Here is a 23,247-nt window from a genome sequence, read left to right as displayed (position 1 = left end):
TCCTGGCATAGGGACCTCCATTGAACCCTTAGTGTAAAAGGCAACATCCACACCATTGGAGGCAGCCAGAGAGAAAGAAACCAGGCTAGCTGGTAGGAACTTGAGAAACAAAGTCACATGAGCAGCTGAGAGAAACAGAGGATGCTTGGCTCAGAGACGTCAAAGCTGACCTGCCAGGGAAAGCGAAGGGCAAGGGTTCCCTTTGTGGGCATTCTCTGCCAGGGCTGGAGACAGCTTGGTGGTCAAGGGCACTTGCTGCTTTTGCAGAGGACCTGAGTTCAGTATCCAACAGCCACATCACACAGCTCAAGGTGCCTGTAACTTCAGCTCTTTAAGGTACAATGCTCTCTTCTGGCCTCCTCCAGCACCCATATATGCACATGGTACACATACTCATAAACACACACATGTATACATTAATAAAGACAAAAAATAAATCTTAAAAAAAAAGAGAGAAAACATTTCTGCCACCATTGAAATGTTCTCAATAAACTAACAAACACAGCACCAATCCTAGTGCCAAAGAACTGAAAAGGAATGTAGTCAAATAAATATGACTGTTCAAAACATCGACAGATGAATGGACAAGATGACGTCTGTTTCAGCTGCTGTTTTAGAATGTAGCCCTTTCTGTCATCATGAGATAACATGGAAGCCTGTTACTGTCCTAAGGGATGAGATGTGGAGATGGAGAAGAGATACCAGCCATCTAACACAGTGTAGATATAGACTAATGTGTATTTTAGAGTCCTACTTATTAATTAAATAAAGGTTAAAAAAAAATAAAAACCCTAAATGTAAAAACACATAGTACAGGGATGTGGTGGGCTATTCCATCTAAGCTCATGTAAGCACACTCTATGCTTACACAGTGATAAGATTGTAGCCACACATTCCTCATAATACCTCTCATCACTAAACAACATGTGACTTCAGAAAAGAAAAAAATCTAAACCAGGGCCAATAACACAAGTCTACAGTTGCTACAGCTCAGAAGCCAGCGGCCAGAAGATCACCCCCAAACAAACCACAGAGCACCCCTAAAGCAGTGGTCTCAACTTGTGGGTCATGACCCCCCAATGGTCACATAGCAGGTATTTTCATTACAATTCATAATAGTAGCCAAATTACAGTTATAAAGTAGCAACTAAATAATTTCATGGTTGGGGTCACCACAACATGAGGAACTGTAAAGGGTCGCAGCATTAGGAAGGTTGAGAACCACTGCCATAATACAAAGCAATAAATGATATAAAAGTAGTTATTTAAGCTGGGCAGTGGTGGCACACGCCTTTAATCCCAGCACTTGGGAGGCAGAGGCAGGCAGATTTCTGAGTTCAAGGCCAGGCTGGTCTACAGAGTGAGTTCTAGGACAGCCAGGGCTACATAGAAAAACCTTGTCTCAAAAACAAACAAACAAAAAGTAGTTATTTAGGAATCAAAACAAAAATTAGAGCTATATCAGCAAATCAATAGAAAATCAACAAAATTGAAGCTGGTTCTTTGAAAAGATGGAAAAAGTTAAACTTCTAGCTAGGCTAAGAAAAAGATTCCTGATTGTATCAGAAATGATGGCTCAGTGGTTAGGAGCACTGGCTGTTCTTCCAGAGCACCCAGGTTCAATTCCCAACTCCCACATGACAGCCCAGTCCTCAGTAACTCCAGTTCCAGAAGATCCAGTGCCTTTTTCTGGCCTTCATGGGCACTGCATGATGTGATGCACAGACGTACATGCAGGCAAAACACGCACATACACAATAAATATTAAAAATAAAGCTAAAAATACCTTTTTAAAGAAATGAAGACACCACTGTAGGTTCATAGACACTAGAACAAAGGAGTAATACAGGGGCTGGAGAGATGGCTCAGAGGTTAAGAGCACTGGCTGCTCTTCCAGAGGTCCTGAGTTCAATTCCCAGCACCCACATAGGCGCTTACAACTGTCTGTAACTCCTGTTTCAGGGGAACTAACATCCTCACACAAACATACATGTAGGCAAAACACCACTGTACACAAAATACAATTAAATATTTTTTAAAGGAATAAAGGAATGATACAAACATTTTTATGCACACAATTTGGTGAACTAAATAAAACAGATCAATTCCTTGAAAGGCAAAGTCGACCAAACTCACATATCCAAGCCAAACAGATGACAAAGGAGAGAAATTCAGATGGTTTTGTACATGGCAATAAGCTGTTAAAACCCACAATTCTGATTTACATTGTACATGGCAATAAGCAGCTAAAACTCACAATTGTGATCTACAAAGACACAGGAATAAAGAACCACAAGCTCCATGCCAGCAATGCACATCTGTGAAAGATGTCCTTCATAAAGGACTGTTACCCAAGATACACAAAGGACTCAAATGTCTCAATGAAGAGCCAAGAGCAGCTGGCCACAGTATACACCTTTAATCCCAACGCTAGGGAGACAGAGGCAGGACGATCTTTGTGAGAGGCCAGCCTGGTCTACAGAGCTAGTTCCGGGACAGCCAGGGCTACTTAGTGAGACCCTGTGTCCAGATGGATGGATGGACAGACAGACGGACAGATGAACGAGATAGGTGCATTTGTAGCCAGAGCTCTTCAAAAGACTGAGGCAGGCCGGTGGTGGCACACACCTTTAATCCCACTTGGGAGGCAGAGGCAGGTGGATCTCTGTGAGTTCGAGGCCAGCCTTGTCTACAGATTGAGATCCAGGACAGGCACCAAAGCTACTCAGAGAAACCCTGTCTTGAAAAAAAGAAAAAAAAAAAAAAAAGAAAAGAAAAAAAAGAAAGAGACTGAGGCAGATCATTGAGCTCACAAGTATGAGGCCAGTCTGGGCAACAAAATAACGGCCTCACTTCAAAGGGAAATAAGGTGAGGAAAGAGGTATAAGGGTGAGAGGACACCTTTGCGAGAAATGAACAACCGAAACACGGGCCAAAGATCTGACCCACAGAACCTTCCACAGACGGCAAGGTGAGTGAGTGTGTGAACAGACACTCCCACACGCTTGTCAGGAAAGTGCTTGTCTGAATGCAGCGAGACTCCACTAAACACACTAGCTATTAGAACAGTCAAAAGGCAGAACACTGAAGACATCAAATGCCGGGGCAGATACAAACGGATTCACTACTGGTGGGAAGGCCAAATGCTGCAGGCACTCAGAAAGACACAGGTAGTCTGGGACAAGGGAAGCCTGTATCTATTGGTCTTGGTATTTGCCCATGTGCACTAAAAATGTACAGCCACATCAACACCCGGGCTGACAGGTAAACATACTTGCCACCAAGCCTGAAGATCTCGATCCAATCCCCAGGGACCCACACAATAGAAAGAGAACCACCTCCTGCATGTTGTCTGCTGACCCCTGTCTGTACTTACACCACAGCTCATGTGAGTACACACACATAGAAGCAAATGTTTTAAAAATTCCAATTGTCCTTATTATGTTGTGTAATTTCATCTCCATTTTTAAAAGCGGTGTAGGGGCCAGGCAGTGATGGTGCACGCCTTTCATCCCAGCACTCGGGAGGCAGAGCCAGGCAGATCTCTGTGAGTTCCAGGCCAGCCTGGTCTATAGAGCAAGATCCAGGACAGGCACCAAAACTACACAGAGAAACCCTGTCTTGAAAAACAAAGCAAAACAAAGAGGTACAGGGAATTTACATGGAATTAATAAAACATCATCCACACTTATTTCACTGTTCTAAACATTTCACAATTCATCGCTCACCAGCAACCCTAGCTATTGTTCCTATCCTCATTTCACAGAGAGAAAATCTGGGTCACAGAGAAATTAAATAACCCATGTAAGAGCTCACAGTAAGGAGCAGTCACACCCAAATCCACCCTGTGGGGATTCTGAGGCAGCAGCGGCAGAATCAGCCTTCCAAGGCAAAGCTGGTGAACAGGGCTCCTCTGAAGACACCACACGGAGCAGCACTCAGTCAAAGCCACAGCAGATCCTTTCCCCCCCCCCCGCCTTTTTTTTTATTATATCTGTGTTTTAATTTTACATATCAGCCATGAGTTCCCCTGTCCTCCCCCCTCCCGCCCCCACAGATCCTTTCTAAGATGCCTGCTAACATTGCTGCCAGGAGGCAAGCACAGTGCAAGTTTCTGAGATGTTTACACATGTAAATATCACAGTGGTTAATAATACAAGGCACTAGCTGGGCTGTGGTGGTGCACGCCTTTAGTCCCAGCACTCAGGAGGCAGAGGCAGGCAGATCTTTTATGAGTTCGAGACCAGCCCGATCTACAGAGTGAGTTCCAGGACAGCCAGGGCTGTTACACAGAGAAACCCTGTCTCAAAAAAACCCAATAAGCACATAAATAAATATAAATACAATGTACTAATAATTATTATAAATATTTTGGGGATGTGCTGGGGATTGAACCCAGGGCTTTGCATTTGAAAGCACATGCTCTAACACTGAGCTACACTCCCAACTGCACTGGGACTTTTTAAGACCTTCACTATTTACATGTATGCATATGAGTTTACATGCACCATATGCGTGTAGGAGTCAGTGGAGACCAGAAGAGAGCGTCAGATCTCCTAAAACTGGAGCTATGGATGGTTGTGAGGCACCCTGTGGGTGTTGGAAACTGAACCCCAGGTCTACAGCAAGAGCAGTCTGTGCTCTTAACCATCTCTCTTAGCCACCTCTACTGTTCAGTCCTATCTGCTGGTCCTGAGCTACAAAAACCACTGCAGGCGTTCACTTCTGCTTTGGTAAAATGTGTACGAACAGGATTTCTGAAGTTCCTTTTACTTCTAGAATTCCAGCACCGTGAGTTAGAAGCTGAGGGTTTGGTTTTTGCTTGTTTGTTTGTCTGTTTGTTTACATGACGGTAATTTTTTCCCTTTTAAAGCTTAGGGGTTTGAAGTACCTAACATCTCATGCAATACAATCCAAGGCACCAAAGCCTGTTTAAGTGGGCAGGCAAGTTGCCAGCTTTACAAGTAAAGGGCTCTCACACACACAGAGGAGAAAGGATTGAGTAGAGCACTGGTCAGGCGAAGCCAGCTGTAGGGAACATTGTCTAAGCAAAAACAAGGCACTGGTCTTGTCAAGGGTAACACCAAAACAAAATGCCCAGAGCTGGCAGTTCACAGCCTTTCCCACGAGTACCCAGGCAGGCTCCTGAGGGCGGAACTGTCCCCTGGAGAAAGCCAGATGCTGAGAAATCCCAGCAGATTTCTCAGAAAATAAAGCAAAGAGCAAACACAGATTCCATTCATCATGGTGGTTATAAAAAGCAAGTCCTTTACAATGAAAGCACCCACTTTAAGCTTCCAGAGGGTGGGGATGGGGGCGGGGTGTGAACAAAGGTGATAATTTGTTATTGTTAACTGAGGTTCAAAACAGGAGGCTACCTCAGTGGTCCTTGTGACATTCCATCCCCACTGCCACCACCTCCCAAGAGAAAAGGAAGCATATTGGAGAGACATTGAGTGATCTGGTTGCTCCTGCAGAGGACCCAGGATGGTGGTCACAACCTTCTGTAACTCCAGTCCCAGAGGGCCCTTCAATGTCCTCTTCTGGCTTCCACAGGCACTACAATGTATATGCTGCACATACATACATACAGGCAAAACACTTACATATATAAAATAAAACTTAATAAACCTTTCAAAGAAATACCAGGTATGGTAGTGCACATCTGTAATCTCAGTACTTAGGTAGATGGAGGTAGGAAGGTCATGAGTTCAAGGTCATCTGCAACTATACAATTTACTTTGAGGTCAGCATTGGCTCCACGAGATCTATAACAACAGCTCACAAGCACATACCATTCCAACATCAAGTGGAGGCCTTTCCATCTGCAAGGGTTCACTGGGGCATGGTAGCATGTGTGCCACGAGCAAGGCCGTCCCAAGGGCCAGAACTCCACTCTTCTCTCCACTCCAGGGGTCCCTGAGTGGTTAATGAGGGGCACAGAAAGAAGAAGCAAGCCTCTGCAGACTGCCTCTGCACTGTCAACTACATTTAGAGGCAGATTACAGGTACCTTACCCCAGTGACAGTTGCTGGAGGATGCTTTGGGCAGTATGCTCTGGGCTCAGGGGGGAGGGTCTCCTTGGTCTTTTCAGGAAGTCTACACCCTTGGGTTCTTTTTTGTTTGTTTTCTAAGATTTATTTATTTATTATGTACACAGAAGAGGGCGCCAGATCTCATTACAGATGGTTGTGAGGCACCATGTGGGTGCTGGGAATTGAACTCAGGACCTCTGGAAGAGCAGTCATTGCTCTTAAGCTCTGAGCCATCTCTCCAGCCCAGTCTACACCTTTGTATCTACGTGAAGCTTAACTTTCCTGTCTATTTCAAACAGAACAAATGGATATAGAATTCAGCTTGCTTCATAATCAGACAGAGACTAGAAAACACTCTTCTGACTAAGTGTTAATTGTTTTGTTTTTGGGGTGCTTGGGCATCAAACCCAAGACTCCTGCATGTAAGCAAGTGTTTTGTTTTCTTTTCTACAACTGAGTCACATTCCAGCTCTCTAAACTGTTTTCTTGTTTCAGAAAAAAAAAAAAAAAATGTGTTAAATGACCATGTGGTGGAGGTTATTATTACTGCCTTAAATAATAACTATCCATTTGCTTAATTGGTCTTACTTTTTTTTTATTTATTTATTTATTTATTTATTTATTTATTGGTTTTTTTTTTTTTTTTTTTTTTTTCCCAAGACAGGGTTTCTTTGTAGCTTTGGAGGCTGTCCTGGAACTTGCTTTGTAGACCAGGCTGACCTCGAACTCACAGAGATCCACCTGCCTCTGCCTCCCAAGTGCTGGGATTACAGGCGTGCGCCACCACCGCCTGGCTTTTTCCTTTCTAAAACAAGCTGTGTAGCCCTGGCTGTCCTGGAACTCACTCTGTTGACCAGGCTGGCCTTGAACTTAGATATCTGCCTGCCTCTGCCTCCAGAGTGCTGGGACTAAAGACGTACACCACCACTGGCCTTACCTTTGCTTTCAATATAGTAAATATGCACAGAAACAAAACCATGTTAACACGAGTTTCTTAAAACTGGGCAGTAGTGGTGCACGCCTTTAATCCCAGCACTAGGGAGAAGAAGCAGGCGGATCTCTGTGAGTTCAAGGTCTACAAATCGAGATCCAGGACAGTCAGAGCTGATCAAAGCCCTGTCTCAAAAAACAAAAACAAACAAAACAATTTTACATTATTTTTATTTTATGTGCATTGGTGTTTTGCCTGAATGTATGTCTCTGCAAAGGTGCCAGATCCTCTGGCACTGGAGTTAACAGACATCTGTCCAGACCACACTTTAAATTTTTTTGCAGATTTATTTATTTTTATTTTATATGTATGTGTCTGGCCTGCATGTATCTCTGTACCATCACACTGCCTGCAGAGGATGTTGGATCCCCTGAAACTGGAGTTACACACAATGTGGGTGCTGGGAACTGAGCTCTTCTTCTTCTGCAAGAACATTGCTCCAGCCCCCGAGAGTTTTTAATCATGGGAGTGTGCATGTGTGCATGATGTTTCGTGCCTGAGTGTGGGCATACACGTGCCACAGCCCGTGTGTGGTCAAAGCAGAACCCTGTGGAGCTGGGGCTGGCTCTCTCCTTCCACCGGCATGAGGAAGGACCAGGATCCTCCAGGGACCGGGCTCTGGTCAACAGGCTTCCACACCAAGCGCTTTGAGCTATATCTGGCTGCCTCTAAAACACGCTTCTTATCTTTCCTTTGGTGAAATACTTCTACAAAAGAGTAAACCTGATTCTTATAGATTAAGTAATTTGGAAAACCCAAGGGATAGTTTCAAACAGCAATTCATAAGATAAATTCTTTGATATAAACTATTAGGTACATTTGATCAGTCACTGCTTTACATAACACACATTAATAAATATTTCCTGAAAGGCTAGTGAAATGCCCATGCCTGTGGTCCCAGCACTGGGGAGGGAGAGACCAAGGGTCAGACATCCCCATGGTGGACACAACAGCTGCCCTGATCCGAGTGCTGTCCCAGGGCTCTTCCACTGTCTCCTGCCTTCTGCCTCCATTCTCCCTGTTGAGACCACAGTGGACAGGCCACTGTCCACCTTCTACCCATCCTGGTGCAGTCGCTCAGATTCTTCCTTCACCTCCTCAGCTCTACCCCCTGGGCCTCGTTGCCCATGTGATGGTGTCTGTGTGGACTGAGCTGTTTCCCTACGAATCACCCCACGCACACTCACTACAGGCTGAGTGCATTTCTAGTGGTCAATTGGGAAACTTCAAGGGTTTTCTAACGTTTCCAGGGAGAAAATAAAATTTGAGTTTCAAGCTGCTGTCCTCACAGTCAACAAACTCAACGAGTGACCTTCTGGGTCATCTTAGAATCACGCCTAACTGTGATCTCAGGAAACACTGCCAAACAAGGCTGGCTTTCAGCTACTGCACTGTTCCAGAAGGTAGCAGAGGTGATAAGGGCCAGTTTATGGCAACAGAATCTGAGTGAGGAGAAATAAAATACGCTCCTAGCATCCGGGAGGAAAGATTTCAATCAGTGCCACACTAGACGTGGCTTAACTTTGTCAACATACAGCTATTTGGGCCAAGGTCCCATTACCGCCCTCCCCTCTACACCAGAGGCCTCAGTTTACCAGCCTGTACTCAGATTTCCTTTTTTTTCTTTTTTTTGGTTTTTCGAGACAGAGTTTCTCTGTGTAGCTTTGCACCTTTCCTGGAACTCACTCTGTAGACCAGGCTGGCCTCAAACTCACAGAGATACAACTGGCTCTGCCTCCCAAGTGTTGGGATTAAAGGCGTGCGCCACCATAGCCCGGCTTCAGATTTCTAAGGAATAAGAAGGGGCTGGAGAGATGGCTCAGTGATTAAGAGCACCGACTGCTCTTCCAGAGGTCTTGAGTTCAATTCCCAGCAACCACATGGTGGCTTACAACCATCTGTAATGAGATCTGGTGCCCTCTTCTGGTCTGCAGGGATGTGTGCAGACAGAACACTGTATACATAATAAATAAATAAATCTTTGAAAAAAAAATAAAAGAATAAGACAATTCAATCAGTTCCAGTTACACAGGAGCCTGAGGCAGGAGAATTGTTTGGGCCTAAAAAAAGTTCAGGTCCAACTTCAGGCACCACCGGGAGACTCCAGGCACCACCAGGAGACTCCATCTTAAAATAAAAAGTCAAGACGGTTAGGCTTGTGTGATGGAGCATGCCTTTAATCCCAACACTTGGGAGGAAGAGGCAGACACTGTCCTTCTGAGCCACTTCTCAAGCCTGCTCCATCATGCCTGGCCCAAGAGGCCACTATGCCCCCAGCTCTGCTCCATCTACTAGGGTCTTCCAGGCTCTGCCTTTCCTCTGACAGACTCAGACCTCAGACAACATTCTGGGGCTGTTTCTCTCCACATGTTTCCTGGTCTCTTCCTAGGGAGGACAGAGGATGAGACTCATGGCCATAAGGGACATGTACTACCACAGCTGACATCAGAGCAACTGAGCTCACCCATTCTCTGCATTTCAGAGTCTGAACCAGCCCTGGGATGAGCCACATCCACTCTGCAGCCTGACTGCTGCCAGCTCTGCACTGGACATCCCAAAGAAGACTGCTTAAGAATGTGATCACCAGCGGGGCAGTGGTGGCACACACCTTTAATGCCAGCACTTGGGAATCAGAAGCAGGTGGATTTCTGAGTTTGAGGCCAGCCTGGTCTACAGAGCAAGTTCCAGGACAGCCAGGCCTACACAGAGAAACCCTGTCTTGAAACACAACACAAAAAGACTTATTCTGTGTGTATGAGTGCCCTGCCTGCATGTATATCTGTCTGTTGTGGTGCTCACAGAAGTGTCGAGACTTCAGGTGGGTGCTGGGACTCAAACCTGAGTCCTTCACAAGAACAAGTGCTCTTAACCACTGAATCATCTCTTCTGTCCCGACATCTTTAAAACTTCGACTTTACTTTGTGTATGGGTGTTTTACTTGTGTTATGTCTGGAACACGTATATGCCTGGCGCTGGATGAGAATGGAAAAGGGCACTGGATCCCTGGGACTGGAGTTACAGACAGTTGTGAAGCTCCGTGTGGGTGCTGGGAACTGAATCTGAGTCCTCTATGAGAGCAGCAAGTGCTCTTAACCACTGAGCCGTCTCTGCAGCCCCACTTTTTTTTTAAGTGGTAATAAGTTTAACACTTTTGGTCACCCCCGCCCCGAGACAGGGTTTCTCTGTGTAGTGGTGCCTGTCCTGGATCTCGCTCTGTAGACCAGGCTGGCCTCGGCTCACAGAGATCCACCTGCCTTTGCCTCCCGAGTGCTGGGATTAAAGGTGTGCACCACCACATGGCTTAAATATATCCATTTCATATAGAAAAAGCATTTAATTTTTCCTATTATGTGTGTATGCACAGGAATATGGGCACACTACCTAGGCAACATGTGGAGGTCAGAGAACAACTTTGAGAACTCAGTTCTCTCCTTCCACCACGTTTCTGGGAATCGAACTCAGGTCTCCAGGCTTGTGGGGCAGGTGCCGTTACCTGCTGAGCAGTCTTGCTGGTCTCAGAGTTAAGGTTTTTGTTGTTGCATTCTATTTTATTATTTTATTTTACACATAGGAGTGCTTTGCCTGTATGAATATATGCACACCATGTGCATGCAGTGCTCATAGGTCCCCTGGAACTGGAATTATGGATGGTCATGAGCTGCCATGTGGGCACTGGGAATCGAACCTGGGTCCTCTGCAAGAATAGCCAGTGCTCTTAGCCCCTGAGCCATCTGTCTAGGCCCCAAATTCTGTTTTGCTTTTGCAATACTGGAGTCAAATCCAGGAACTCACACATACAGCATGCACTCTAGCACAAAGCCACACTTGTGGCCACGATATTTTTTATTTTTATTTATGTGTATGTATGTTTCACATGTGTGCCTGTGCCCGGGGGAGGTCAGGAGAGGGCATTAGATCCCCTGAAGCTGGAGTTACACGTATTTGTGAGCTGCCTAGTAAGAATGCTGGGAGCCGAACTCAGGTTCTCTGGACAAGCAGCTGCAAGGGATCTTCACTGCCAGGCTACATCTCCAGCCCCAGGCTATTTATTTTCTATTTGAGATTTTGAAGTACAGAGGGTGCATTCTAGTTACTCCTGGGCTAAGCAAGCACAGGCACTCATACACCTGGGCACAGCCTTTTCAAACCCTTGCCAAGCGAAAATACTTTGCTTGGGAATCACACACAGGTGGGAGCAGCTATTTACAGAATCTCAGAAGATCAGCCCTCACCAATTCCAGGTTTATAATCCACCCTGAGGATTTCAAGATCCCCTGCCATTAATGCGGCACCGTGAGTGAGGGCTCGGGCACAAAGCCACTGTCCTCACCGCCAGTCCCCACCCCACTGTTCTTCCACAAATTTCACCCAGAGGAAGCCAGGAAGAAATTAGAGACACATCAGCGCACACTGTTCTTTGATAAACGTTTGAAATGCATGGCAGGGAAAAAAAAAGATGAGGGATTAGCTGTGCATTTTAATTACTGTCATCCTAGGTACTAATCCCATATGCAATTTTAAACTGGCAGGAATTAGCCAGTGTACTTAAAGGTACACACAATCTGTTTGACACAGGGTTTTAATCCCCCAAATCATGCACCAACCCCACTTGTTCTCACTGTATCTGATGAACTCAGAATAACACATCTCTGGCAAGGTGCTGTGCAAACAAAGAAGAGGTGGCCTGCATCCTGAGGTTACTAAAGAAGAAAGCCCAGAGTCTCCCCATGGGGGGAGAGGAAGGGGGACAAGGGGGGAGGGGGGAGAGAGAGGGGGTAAGATGGGCAGGGGGAGCAGGAGGCAAGCATCAGCTGGAGGCTGTACACTGGCTGGTTCATCAGGAAGGCTGAGACAGGACTGCTGAAAGTTCAAGGCCAACCTGGGGGACACAGTGAGTTCTAAGCCAGCCTGGGATACCTAGTAAGACCCTATGTCAAAAAATGTGTGCATAGAGCCTGGTGGTGAGGCAGGCAGAGCTCTGTCAGTTCGAGGCCAGCCTGGTCTACAGAGTGTTCCAGGACAGCCAGGGCTACACAGAGAAACCCTGTCTCAAAAAACAAAACAGTGCAGTATACACACTCAAGTGTGGCTTGACCTGTAGAGTACTTGCCTAACACGCACAAAGCCACACTCAAGTGTGAGGGGTGTGTGTGTGTGTGTGATCCCCAACACCCATAAACTGAACATGGTAGCACATGCCTGTGGTCCCAGCACATGGAGCTACAGACAGACAGAAGGGTCAGAAGTTCAAGGGTCATTCTCAGCTTTGTATGGGGCCGGAGGCTAGTCTAGGCTACACGAGACCCTGTCTCAAAAATTTTTTAAGTATTGGGAGGAACTTAGAGTAAATATTTTTGTTTCTTTATTTTAAAGAGATATTAAAGATAGCATCTGTTCTTACTAAGTTTTAAAGTACATCCGATTCTAAAAACATGTCTTTAAATGTTTTATACTAGGATTAAGGGTAAATAAGGAACATTAATTAAAGAATAAAATCAAAGGACCTGACAAAATAAATTTCTTTTTAAACCCCAGTCTCCAATTAACATAACAAAATATAATGAGTGAGCAACTGTCATTTCTAAGCTAGTTGTAGCCTAGGAATTCACATGTCATTTCCGACCCCTTCATGAAGTTCAGCCCTGCTCAGCAGCCTAGCCTCACATTTTGCATATGTCCCTCACATGAGCTGGCTCCATCTCAGATCACCAAACATGAGAACCTGAGAGATACTGGGTCACAAAATGTTGTGGGCCTCAGAGTGAAGAGTGACAAAGAGCTTCAGGCTGAGATGACGCCAAGATAGGAAAGATAGGGCCCAGTCCAAGGGAAAGCAAAGTGTGAGAGAGAGGCTTTGTGTCCGCAGCCTGTAGGTGCGCACAAGCCTGTCCGTCGTGGGGGTGGGGCTAGGCTGTGCAAGCAGAGGACTTCAAAGTTCCTCCCAACTCTGCTCAAAACCCTGGGACACAGACACAAAGGAAGGAACCGGTTGGGTGAAATGTTTCTTTGTCCCGGTAAGAAAAAACCAGCAACCTTCAACTTAAGAACAGACAACAGGGAATATTGTTTGGAGCAGAAAAATGTTCCCTTGAGTGACTGTGGAGGTCACAGGATGCCACAGTCTCTGAGAAACAGTCTGAGGTTAACCGGTTAAACATAAAGAGGTTAAACATGAGGTTAAACCAAAAGTAGCCAGGTCCGCTGGCACACGCCTGTGATCTCACCACTTGGCAGTAGGATCAGAGAATCAACAACAGCCCCAGCTATGCAATGAGTTTAGGCTAGCCTGGGCTACATGAGACTCTCTCAGAAGAAGAAAAAAATTACCCTAAGACCCATAAATCCCACTCTTAAGTATATACTTAAAAGATCTTAAGACACATCCTCCCTTTAATCCCAGCACTCCGGAGGCAGAGCCAGGCAGATCTCTGTGAGTTCCAGGCCAGCCTGGTCTATAGAGCGAGATCCAGGACAGGTACCAAAACTATATGGAGAAACCCTGTCTTGAAAATCAAAAGAAATAAAATTAAGACACATCATCACAAAATCTTGTGCATAAATGTTCACAGTATAAAAAAGGTACTAAGTGGGCATAACCCAAATGCCTACAAACTGATAAACAAAATGTAGCACAATAGGCTATTATTTGGCCAAAAACTAAATGAAGTTCTGACACATGCCATGATACTGATAAATCATGAAAATATACTAAGTTGCCAGGTGCATTTTTGAGGAAGAGGTAGACAGGTCTCTGTGAGTTTGAGGCCAGCATGGTCTACAAAGTCCCAGGACAGGCAGGACTACACAGAGAAACCTTGTCTTGAAAAACTACAAAAAAAAAAAAAAAAAAAAAAAAAGAAAAAAAAGAAAGGAAGGAAGGAAGGAAGGAAGGAAAACGCATTACAGGAAAGAAGTTTGGCCAAATACCATGAGAACACTGGTGTACAATGTCCAGAATAAGTAAATCTAGACAGGAAATCCAGTGGTTGTCAAAGGAATGGCAAGTGACTGCCAAGTAACGTGTACAGGGTTTAGGAGGGACTGGACTTTGACTGGAGTGATGGTAACAAAACTGTGAATTTACGAATATCACCATCACCAAGTCATGCACTTTAAAGGGTTAATTTCGGGTTCCATCTCAGCATTGTGTAAACTCTGGAGAGTGGTGCACACCTATGAGCCCAGCACTGGGGTGGAAAGAGACAGGAGGATTGCAAATGCAAGGTCAATCTTGATATCTGGCAAATCAGAGGCCGGCTCCATGAGACCATCTCCTACCTCGGGGGACGGCTCAGCCAGGAATTAACCAGCCAGCTGCACAAGCATGAGGTCCTGAGTTCAGATCCCCAGCACCCATGGAAAGGCCAGGTATGGTCATGAAGGTCTGTGACCCTGTCCTTGGGGTGCAGAGAAATGGAGACATTTGCATTCACTGACTAGCCTGTGTAGCCAACTGGTGAGCTCTGGGTTCAGTGAGAGACCCTGGATGAAAATATAAGAGGACAATGGAGAAAGATACCTGATGTCATCCTCTGACACACACACACACACACACACACACACACACACACACACAGAGGAGGGAGAGGGAGGGAGGGAGGGGGAGGGGGGGAGGGAGGGGGAAGAAGAGGGGGGGAGAGAGGAAAAGGGGGAGAGGGGGGGAGAAGGGAGAGGGAGAGAGAGGGAGAGAGAGAGCGCCAGAGCGAGCACCAGAGCCCTGGGTTCAGTTAAAAGATGAAGAAAAAGGAATGAGTTAAAGAGAAAATCTGAGAACAGCCTCAACTGGAGCTCTCGGGGCAGGAGAATCTGACTGATCTGAAACAGTGCTGAGACACTGTCCATCTCTGACCAAAAGGCACAAAGACAAACACAGGCCTTCTTTTGGTAGGCTGCTGCCGCCGCCAGCCCCCTGCTGGGGTTCGGAGAGGAGGAAAGTTGACCTTCAAATCTTACAGGCTCTTAAGGCACTTTATATTCAGTTACTTTGAAATAATTGAATCTTTGCCGAGAACCTTTAAAAACCACACACTCAGCAAGGCATCCTGTGAAAATGTCTAATCTAATAATATCATCCTAAAGCTAAATGATAAAATGAGCTGACCCACACCTAACGCTTCTGTGACGGGCAGTGGTGGTGGCTCTTCAGGAAACCTGTTCAGGAGGGCTGTCACAGCACCAGGCTCCCACCTGTGCCCTTTTCTCAGCACCCACTTTTGTGTCTGAAGGGCACCCTGAAGTTTGGGTTTTTTAACAATGAAAGAACATGACTTTGCATAAATCACCTCTACCAGTCGAGAGTACATTCTCCTCATCATATATGCGAGTTGTAGTTTATAGACAAATAGACATTTTTTATTTTATTTTATTTTTTTGAGCTGAGGATCGAACCCAGGGCCTTGCGCTTGCTAGGCAAGTGCTCTACCACTGAGCTAAATCCCCAACCCAAATAGACATTTTAAATTTCTATTTGCAAACATGAATTTCATCTGAGAAACTGCTTCTACCAAATCAAGACCACAAGAAAAGCAAGGTAGAATGTTCTGAAGCCTCAACTAGAATATATGAGGGTCAGGCTCCTGGTGGCAGGCCTGGAACTCATTACATGGCCAGGCCTGCTTCAAACTTGTGGCAATCCTCCTGCTTCACCTTCCTGAGCATTATGATTACAGACATAAGTCATTATGCCTGGTTTGTTTCAATTTTTTAAAAGATTTATTGCCGGGCGTTGGTGGCACACGCCTTAATCCCAGCACTTGGGAGGCAGAGGCAGGTGGGTCTCTGTGAGTTCAAGGCCTGCCTGGTCTACAAAGCGAGTTCCAGGAAAGGCACAAAGCTACACAGAGAAACCCTGCCTCAAAAAACAAACAAACAAACTATATATATTTACCTATTTTTTATGGGTGTTTTGTCTGCATGTACGTGCGCCAGATGTGTGCAATGCCCTTGGGGACCGGAAGGGGGCACTAGGTCCACTGGAGTTGGAACTACAGTGCTGGGAACCAGACCTCAGTCTCCACAAGAGCAGTAAGCACTCTTAATCACTGGCCATCTCTCCAGCCCTGGTTCTATTTTTAAGAGGTTTTTGGTGGGTTTTTTTGTTTGTTTGGTTTGGTTTGGTTTGGATTTTTTGGTTCAAGACGTGGTTTCTCTGTGTAGCTTTGGAGCCTGTCCTGGATCTCACTCTGTAGACCAGGCTGGCCTCGAACTCACAGAGATCTGCCTGGTTCTGCCTCCCAAGTGCTGGGATTAAAGATGTGTGTCACCACTGACCGGCAGGTTTTTGTTTTTGTTTTTTTTAATATTTCTTTATTTTATGGGGAAGCTTGCATGTGTCATGACATATGTGTGCCGGTCAGAGGACAACTTGTGGGAGTTGGTTCTTTCCTTCCACCACGTGAGTCCCGGAGACAGAACTCACCCTCTGTCTAAAGGAGAAGCATGTTTGCTCATTAGCCATCTCATCAGTTCTGTCTCGATTCTTTTACATGAAATAAAATTCTATCCAAAAAAAAAAAAAAAAAAATCACATTTTCCTGTCTTACAAAGCAATAATGAAAATAATGCAATTGGTTTATTGGTTTGCAACAGGGTCTCATATGGTCCAAGCTAGCCTATAACTTTCTATGCAGCCAAGAAAGATCTCAAACCTCTGATTCTCCTGCCTCTACCTCCCAAGTGTTAGGATTATAGGTGTACATTATGACATCTGAGTTACAATAATTTGTAGTTTAAATTTTTCATTTATCTTAGGTTTATCATTTTGAATATTCAGACTTGTTTTAATAAGTTTACCCAATTACCTAAACATGTTACAATTATAGCATTTTCTGATTTCAATATAAAAACACTATATTTCACCAAAATGTCATTTCAGGCCATATTCTCCATATCTAAAATATGAGTTGTTCTTCTTTGACTAAAGAATGAAATTAACAGGACTGGAGAGATGGCTCAGCAGTTAAGAGCACTTGCTGCTTTCAAAAGATTGGAACTGGATTCTCAGCACCCACATCTGGAAGTTCACAACCTCCTATAACTCCAGTCCCAGGGCTCCAACGCCCTCTTCTGGCCTCTGCAGATACCTGTACACACACACCAAAAAATAAAATAAAATAAAATAAAAAAATACACCTTTTTAAACAGGTTAGCAGCAATACAAATGATCATCAAAATGAATTTGTTGTTGTTGTTGTTGTTGTTTTTTTTTTGAGACAGGGTTTCTCTGTGTAACCCTGGCTGTCCTGGAACTCACTCTGTAGACCACGCTGGCCTCAAACTCACAGAGATCCTCCTGCCTCCGCCTCCAGAGTGCTGGGATCAAAGGTGTGCACCATGCTGCCTGGCTTCGAAATGAACTTTTAATCGTCCTACAGAAAAGGAATTTCTATGAAACTGCTTGGTTTTGTTCTTTCTCCTAAAGTATACACCAAAGTATGAATTACCTCCTAATCCAATATTCCAAGTAATCAAGTTAAAGACTTTCGAACTATGGCACACTAAGAATTAGTAGTACTTTATTAATTTTATTTATTTTATTAATTCTTCTGCATCCAAATAAGTAAAAGTGTTAGGCTAAAGATAATAATAAATTCTATATTGAAATGACTCTCCTGCTTCAAAGTTATTTATAGAAGCCTATTTAACAGGAGCTAGCAAAATGGCTCTCCCCAAATAATAAGCAAACAATGTAAAAAAAAATTAATGAGGTAAATACTATGCAAAAAACGAACAAATAAGTAGAGAAAGGGAGATTCAGGGGTTGAGAGAGAATTTCAAAGAGGGTGATGAGGGACTGGAGACTCGGCTTAGCACATTTGTTCAGCCATGTTCAAGACCCTGGCTCAATAGGCACCTGTATTTCAAGAGCCTTCAGCTGTCAAACAGGGCAGTGAGGAAGGTTTAGGACTCCGCTCTCATGCTTTATTGGTGTTTGATTTAGAAAACAAAAACAAAAACAAAAACAAAAAACATATTTCAGTTTTAGGCTGTGAGAGGTCTGTGTGAAAATTCTGCTGGGCAGAGGTGGCACACACCTTTAATCCCAGCACTCGGGAGGCAGAGGCAGGCAGATCTCTGTGAGTTCGAGGCCAGCCTGATCCACAAAGCCAGGGCTGCAGAGAGAAACCTTGCCTCAAAAACAAAAAAGAAAATTTGGAAAAATAAATAAATAACAGCGACTATAACATCAGGTAGCTTTCCAATTTCTCTACTTCAGTTCATATTTCTTGATATTTCAAGATCTCGACCGGTCACACTAGTGGATGCCCATTAACTGTGGACTGGTGGCTGTGGAGCCACCATGGGACTGGACTAGGCCCTCTGGACACGGAAGACAGTTGTTTGGCTCGAACTGTTTGGGGGACACCCAGGCAGGGGGATCGGGATCTGTCCCTGGTCTATGGGCAGGCTTCTGGAATCCAGTGCCTGTGGTGTGACACCTTGCACAGCCTTGGTGCAGTGGGAAGGGCTTGGACCTGCCTAGGCTCAGTGTGCTGAGCTCTGCTGACTCCCCATGGGAGACCTTGATTTGGGGGATGTGGGGATGAGGAGTGGCTTGGGAAAGAGGGCTAGGGGGCCTAGGGGGCGGGAGGAGGGAGGGGGTCTATGGATAGCATGTGGAGTGACTAGAAAATTTCTTAATAAAGAAAAATGAAAAAAAAAAGACATGAACAACAACAACAAAAATATTTCAAGCTCTCCTTCTCTAGAAGACAAGCTGCAGCAGACACAACCATCTAGGCATGCAGAGACTTCCAGTATTCTGATTGACTTGATTTTTTTTTTAATTAAAATGAAATTCTATAGTACTCTAAAACAAAACAACTAATTAGCCAGACAGGAGGTGCAGGCATGTAACCTCAGCAGTGGGAAAAAGAGCCAGGGGGAATCGCCTCGAGTTTAAAGCCAGCCTGGTCTACACAGCAAGCTCCAGGCTACAGAGTGAAACTATCTCAAAGATGGGGGAGGGGTGTAAACCATTTTCAAGACAATTAATTAATAATTCAATGTCATTTATATTAAGATAGCTACCATTTCCACTCCAAGTCTGCATGTGAACTTTATTCCAGTTGTAATTATTCAAGGCATATGGAGTATGAACAACAGTTTACACCCTTCTGACTTGCACATGAAACCATCTGGAATACTGAGGTGGAATTGTGGGTCAGCAGCAGAGCACTGGCCCAGCCTAGGCAAGGCCCTGGGCTCTGTCCTCAGCACCAACATCACTGGGAGGACTCAGATGCTAATTGAAATAATGAGCCTACAGAAAGCGCCTCCACAAATTGCATATTTACATATAAAACTCATTTGTAACATTTCAAACTGAAATTGTTTTATTAGCATGTCATGGAATATTCATGAATGTGCAAGCTGGAAAAAAATAAACAAATGCAAAAGAAAAACTGATGTTTAAATGTTTTTATTTTGAAGAATAAGAACCCCAATGTGCACCAGGGAAATGCTAGAGAAAGCAGATTACAAAAGACTCAAAAACTCAACCCACTGGAAATTTCCCGTTCCTCTCTGCCAGTCGGCCATAATGAGGACAGTCAGGAGAGACTGATACCATAGCCCACCAAAGTAATTAAAAGATGAACGGAAATGTAGGTACAGGAACAAACTTAAAACCATAACAAGCAGTGTTATTGCCAACTGAACTAAATATTACTCAAACTGTTTCTAAAATACCCAACCCAAGCACTTTTTTTTTTTTTTTTTTTAATGTATGGGGTTTTTCCAAAACTGACTTTTTTTCCCTCTTGGATATATCAGGCTTCAAACCTCACTTCAAACTTGGCTTAATGAAACGTTTAAAAAACCAAATGCAGGCTAAGTAGCTTCTTGGTGCCAAGGAGGAGCTGACTTTGACAAGAATGGACAGAATGTTCTAAATTAAATAAAAGAAGTGTTCACAGTTTATCACCCTCTGTGTGGCACGCTGGAACAAAGGCTGTCTTGGCCTCTTCTGCCCTTTATTTTGTGAACACAACTTTCCTATGTCAGGCTAAGTAGAAAAAGCAACCTTTTTTTAAAAAGCTTGCAAAGTTATAATGTGACCATCTCATCCAGACTTCTATTAATTCTCTTCCCCCAAAGTTCTTTTGATTACCAAAATATACACTCGAAGAAAATAGATTAGAGCACTCTATAGCCTATAGACCTAGAATACTTTAAGAGTAGGGAAATGTTTACAATTTCAAGTTCTATTCAAGAGCCTTTATCTGCAATGCGTAAGCTTTTTGGTAGCAAGCTCAGTCAGTATCAGAATCCTGGTAAAATGTTTAGGTGAAGTGGATGAATATTTAAAACAATCAGTTAGTAAAGAAATATTATTTGTCACCTACAATCCTAAGAATTAGCGGGGCTTCTAGTTTCTGTGGTGGTCATACAGCCTTGCACATCACTGTGAGTAAGGCTACGGGAGATGAACACTTTGCTCACACCCGGTAGGTGAGAAGTGGTTACAAACACCTTCTCAATTTCGCCTTGGGTAAAAGGGTGGGAAGGAAGCGGACTTTTCGCCTCTGCTACTTCGGAAACCACGCTTCAAGGACTTAGAGAGGAGGCAGAAAGGGGCAAAGTCGTGGTGTCCACCTAGCCGCAGCAGAGAACCGGGATCTTGGGAAAGGGATGCGGAGGAGTGGATTCTTATGTAAGCACACAAAAAATCCGGGCATACATCCCCCAGCTGATGCACATCTGAGCACCCCATACAGGACCACTGCATCCCACCCAGGGGCGCACCCCCAGGCTGAGTGCACTCCTGGGAAGTGGGCTGACCTCCTCCGCTCGTCCCCTGATCTCCCTAGAAGAGCACCACCCTGGGGCTGCAGCTGGGCTGCTCAAGACCCAGGTGCCCCGCCCGGGAAAAATTTGGCTTCCCCTAGGCAACTGCAGCGCGTGCCTAGGTTCTCCGGAGCTCAGTGCCCGGCTCTGCACGCCTGCACCTGAACCTCATGTAGCGAACCGGCTCGGTGCTCCGCACTCAGCCCGCAGCCCCGCGCCCAAGCAATCAGTCCCACACTCGGGCCGGAACCCCGCGCCCCAGTAACACCACCTCACTCGGGACCGATCCCTGTGCGCTGACACCATTCCCGCACTGGGTCCTGCACCTGTGCCCCTGATACGATCTTCGCGCTGGGCCCCAAACCTTGCCAGATACGACTTGCGCATTCGGATCCGTACCTCGCCCAATACGACGCGTGCACTGGGACCTGGCACAATTCCCACACTCAGACCCAAACCCTGCAGCCCTAAATGACTCCTGCACTCTGCCCACCACCTTGCACCCGGACACTATTTCGGAACTCGGACCCAAACCTTGCTCAATACGATTCGCGCACTCGGATCCGAACCAAGGGCCTTGGCACTATTCCTACATTCGGACCCGAACCTTGCTAATACAATGCGCGCACTAGGACCCGAACCCTGGGCTCTGGCACGATTCCCGCACTCGGCCCAGAACCCTGAGGCCCTGCACGACTTCAGAGCTGTACCCACCTTGTCCACAACCCAGACGCCCCGAATGACTCCCGCACTCGGGCCCCCACCTTGAACCCGGGGCACGGTTCCCGCACCCGGCCCCGACCCCGAGCCCTGCGGCCCCGCATGACTCCCGCACTCGGCCCAACCTTGCACCCGGTTATGGTTCCCGCACCCGGCTCACCGCGCCCCGCCGCTTACCTCGCGCGGCCCAGACCCCGCCGCAGCTCAGCAGCCCGGCCAGCAGCAGCGGGACGGCCGGGGACAGCGCGGGCGCAGGGCGGCGCAGCATCGCTCGGGCTCCGGGCGCCGCGGCCGGCCCGACGCGGAAGCGACAGGGAGGTGCGCGGGACGCTAAGAGGGGCGCAGGCAGCCGGGGGCCCCGCGGCTGGGCGGCGCGGCGAGCACCGGGATGGGAGCAGCAGCCGCCGTGCTGCTGGGCCGCGCGCTCCCTCCCCTAGTCGGCAGCGCTGCGCTGGAGGCGGCGGCGGCGGCAGCTAAGATGGCGGCGGCGCTCTCTCTCGGGTCCGGCGAGGGTACCCGGCCGGGGGCGGGGTGGCGGCGGGCGGGCGGGGCGGGGAGGGAGGGAGGGAGCGCGCGCGCACGCTCCCCGCTCCGCGGGTGCACGAGCCCACAGGCTGAGCCCGCGGTGCGCGCCTGCGGAGACGCGCCGAGGAGGATTGGCCCGGGAGCAGCCCAGAGGGACCCGCAGGGACCCGCAGGGACCCGCAGGGACCCGCAGGGACCCGCAGGGACCCGCAGGGACCCGCAGGGACCCGCAGGGACCCGCAGGGACCCGCAGGGACCCGCAGGACGCGCCCCCTGCCCGCGGCCGCCCCAGAGCATCCACTCATCCTCCCCGCGCGCGCCTCTGGACGCTGCACCTGGAAGCTCCCCAAGGCTCCTGCGGAGTCGCGCCTCGGTTCTCGAACCTAAGGACTTGCCCCTCCACTCACTAGGACTGCAGATCCCAGGGCCTCGGAGCTCACTTGGGTCGAGCAGTGTCTCCTCCAAGCACCTCAGGGACCCCCTCTGCCAAGTGGAGGTGATGAGCGGAGCTTGTGGAGTAGGAAAAAGGTTTCAGGGACACGGCTTGTCCTAGTGCGTTTGGTAAACAGCCTAGGGTGGCTGTACTTGTTCTCCAGCTCCAGTCTGGGGCCTTGGAAAGGGACTGTCTCCAGGGAGTCCTGATTTACTGAAGAAACCTTTTGTGGCTTATGGGCTTGTAGAGCACAAAGTACGATGTTAAGTACCTTTTAGGAATACAGAGGTCCAAAAGAAGGGCCCCTTCTGTGGGTCTCTATGGGGTTCTCTGGGGCCCACCCATTTTCCTTGTGCCCTTATCTGCCTCCTGGAATCTGGACACACACACACACAAGCTGCCCCACGCTAGAGGACAGGGTTGGCAGAGTTAAGGTGGGCTTCAGTGAGCACTGTGCTTTGGGAGACTTAATTGGTTCTATTTTACTGACAGGAAAGTGAAATGCCTTCTGTGGCTGAGAAGAGTCTGCCCTAGGCCCTCGAGGGCAGGGTGGCCTCATTAGGGAAACACCTACAACAAAAAGCTTAACAGCAACCAAACAGTTATTTAACCAAAGCTGAATGGGTGGCCTGTGGAGAGACAGGACTGTTTAAGAGCAGTTTGGGCAAGAAGCCCATAAAGGTAGACTGAGGTGCCTGGCCAGGACAGGATGGGGGACTTGGACTTGATGATACAGGAAGACCTTCAACAGCTGT

General features: G+C 46.7%; 1 protein-coding gene across 4 annotated transcripts in view; it reads right to left on the bottom strand.

The window, feature by feature from the left end:
• Positions 1-22,018, bottom strand: part of Clstn1 (calsyntenin 1) — a 69,849-nt gene extending 47,831 nt beyond the window's left edge. For 2 of the 4 annotated variants that reach the window (XM_036178090.1, XM_036178091.1), the window contains exon 1: positions 21,712-22,018. In XM_036178090.1, the coding sequence (XP_036033983.1) occupies positions 21,712-21,802 (91 nt within the window). In that variant the 5' untranslated portion in view covers positions 21,803-22,018. The remainder of the gene's footprint in view (positions 1-21,711) is intronic. The other 2 variants (XM_036178093.1, XM_036178094.1) reach the window with 2 other exon arrangements.
• Between the last annotated feature and the right edge of the window lie 1,229 nt (positions 22,019-23,247).

Source organism: Onychomys torridus, chromosome 2 (assembly GCF_903995425.1).
Source record: "Onychomys torridus chromosome 2, mOncTor1.1, whole genome shotgun sequence".
NCBI lineage: Eukaryota > Metazoa > Chordata > Mammalia > Rodentia > Cricetidae > Onychomys > Onychomys torridus.
Note: the sequence above shows the minus strand (reverse complement) of the source record. Positions and strands in the feature narration are given on the sequence as shown.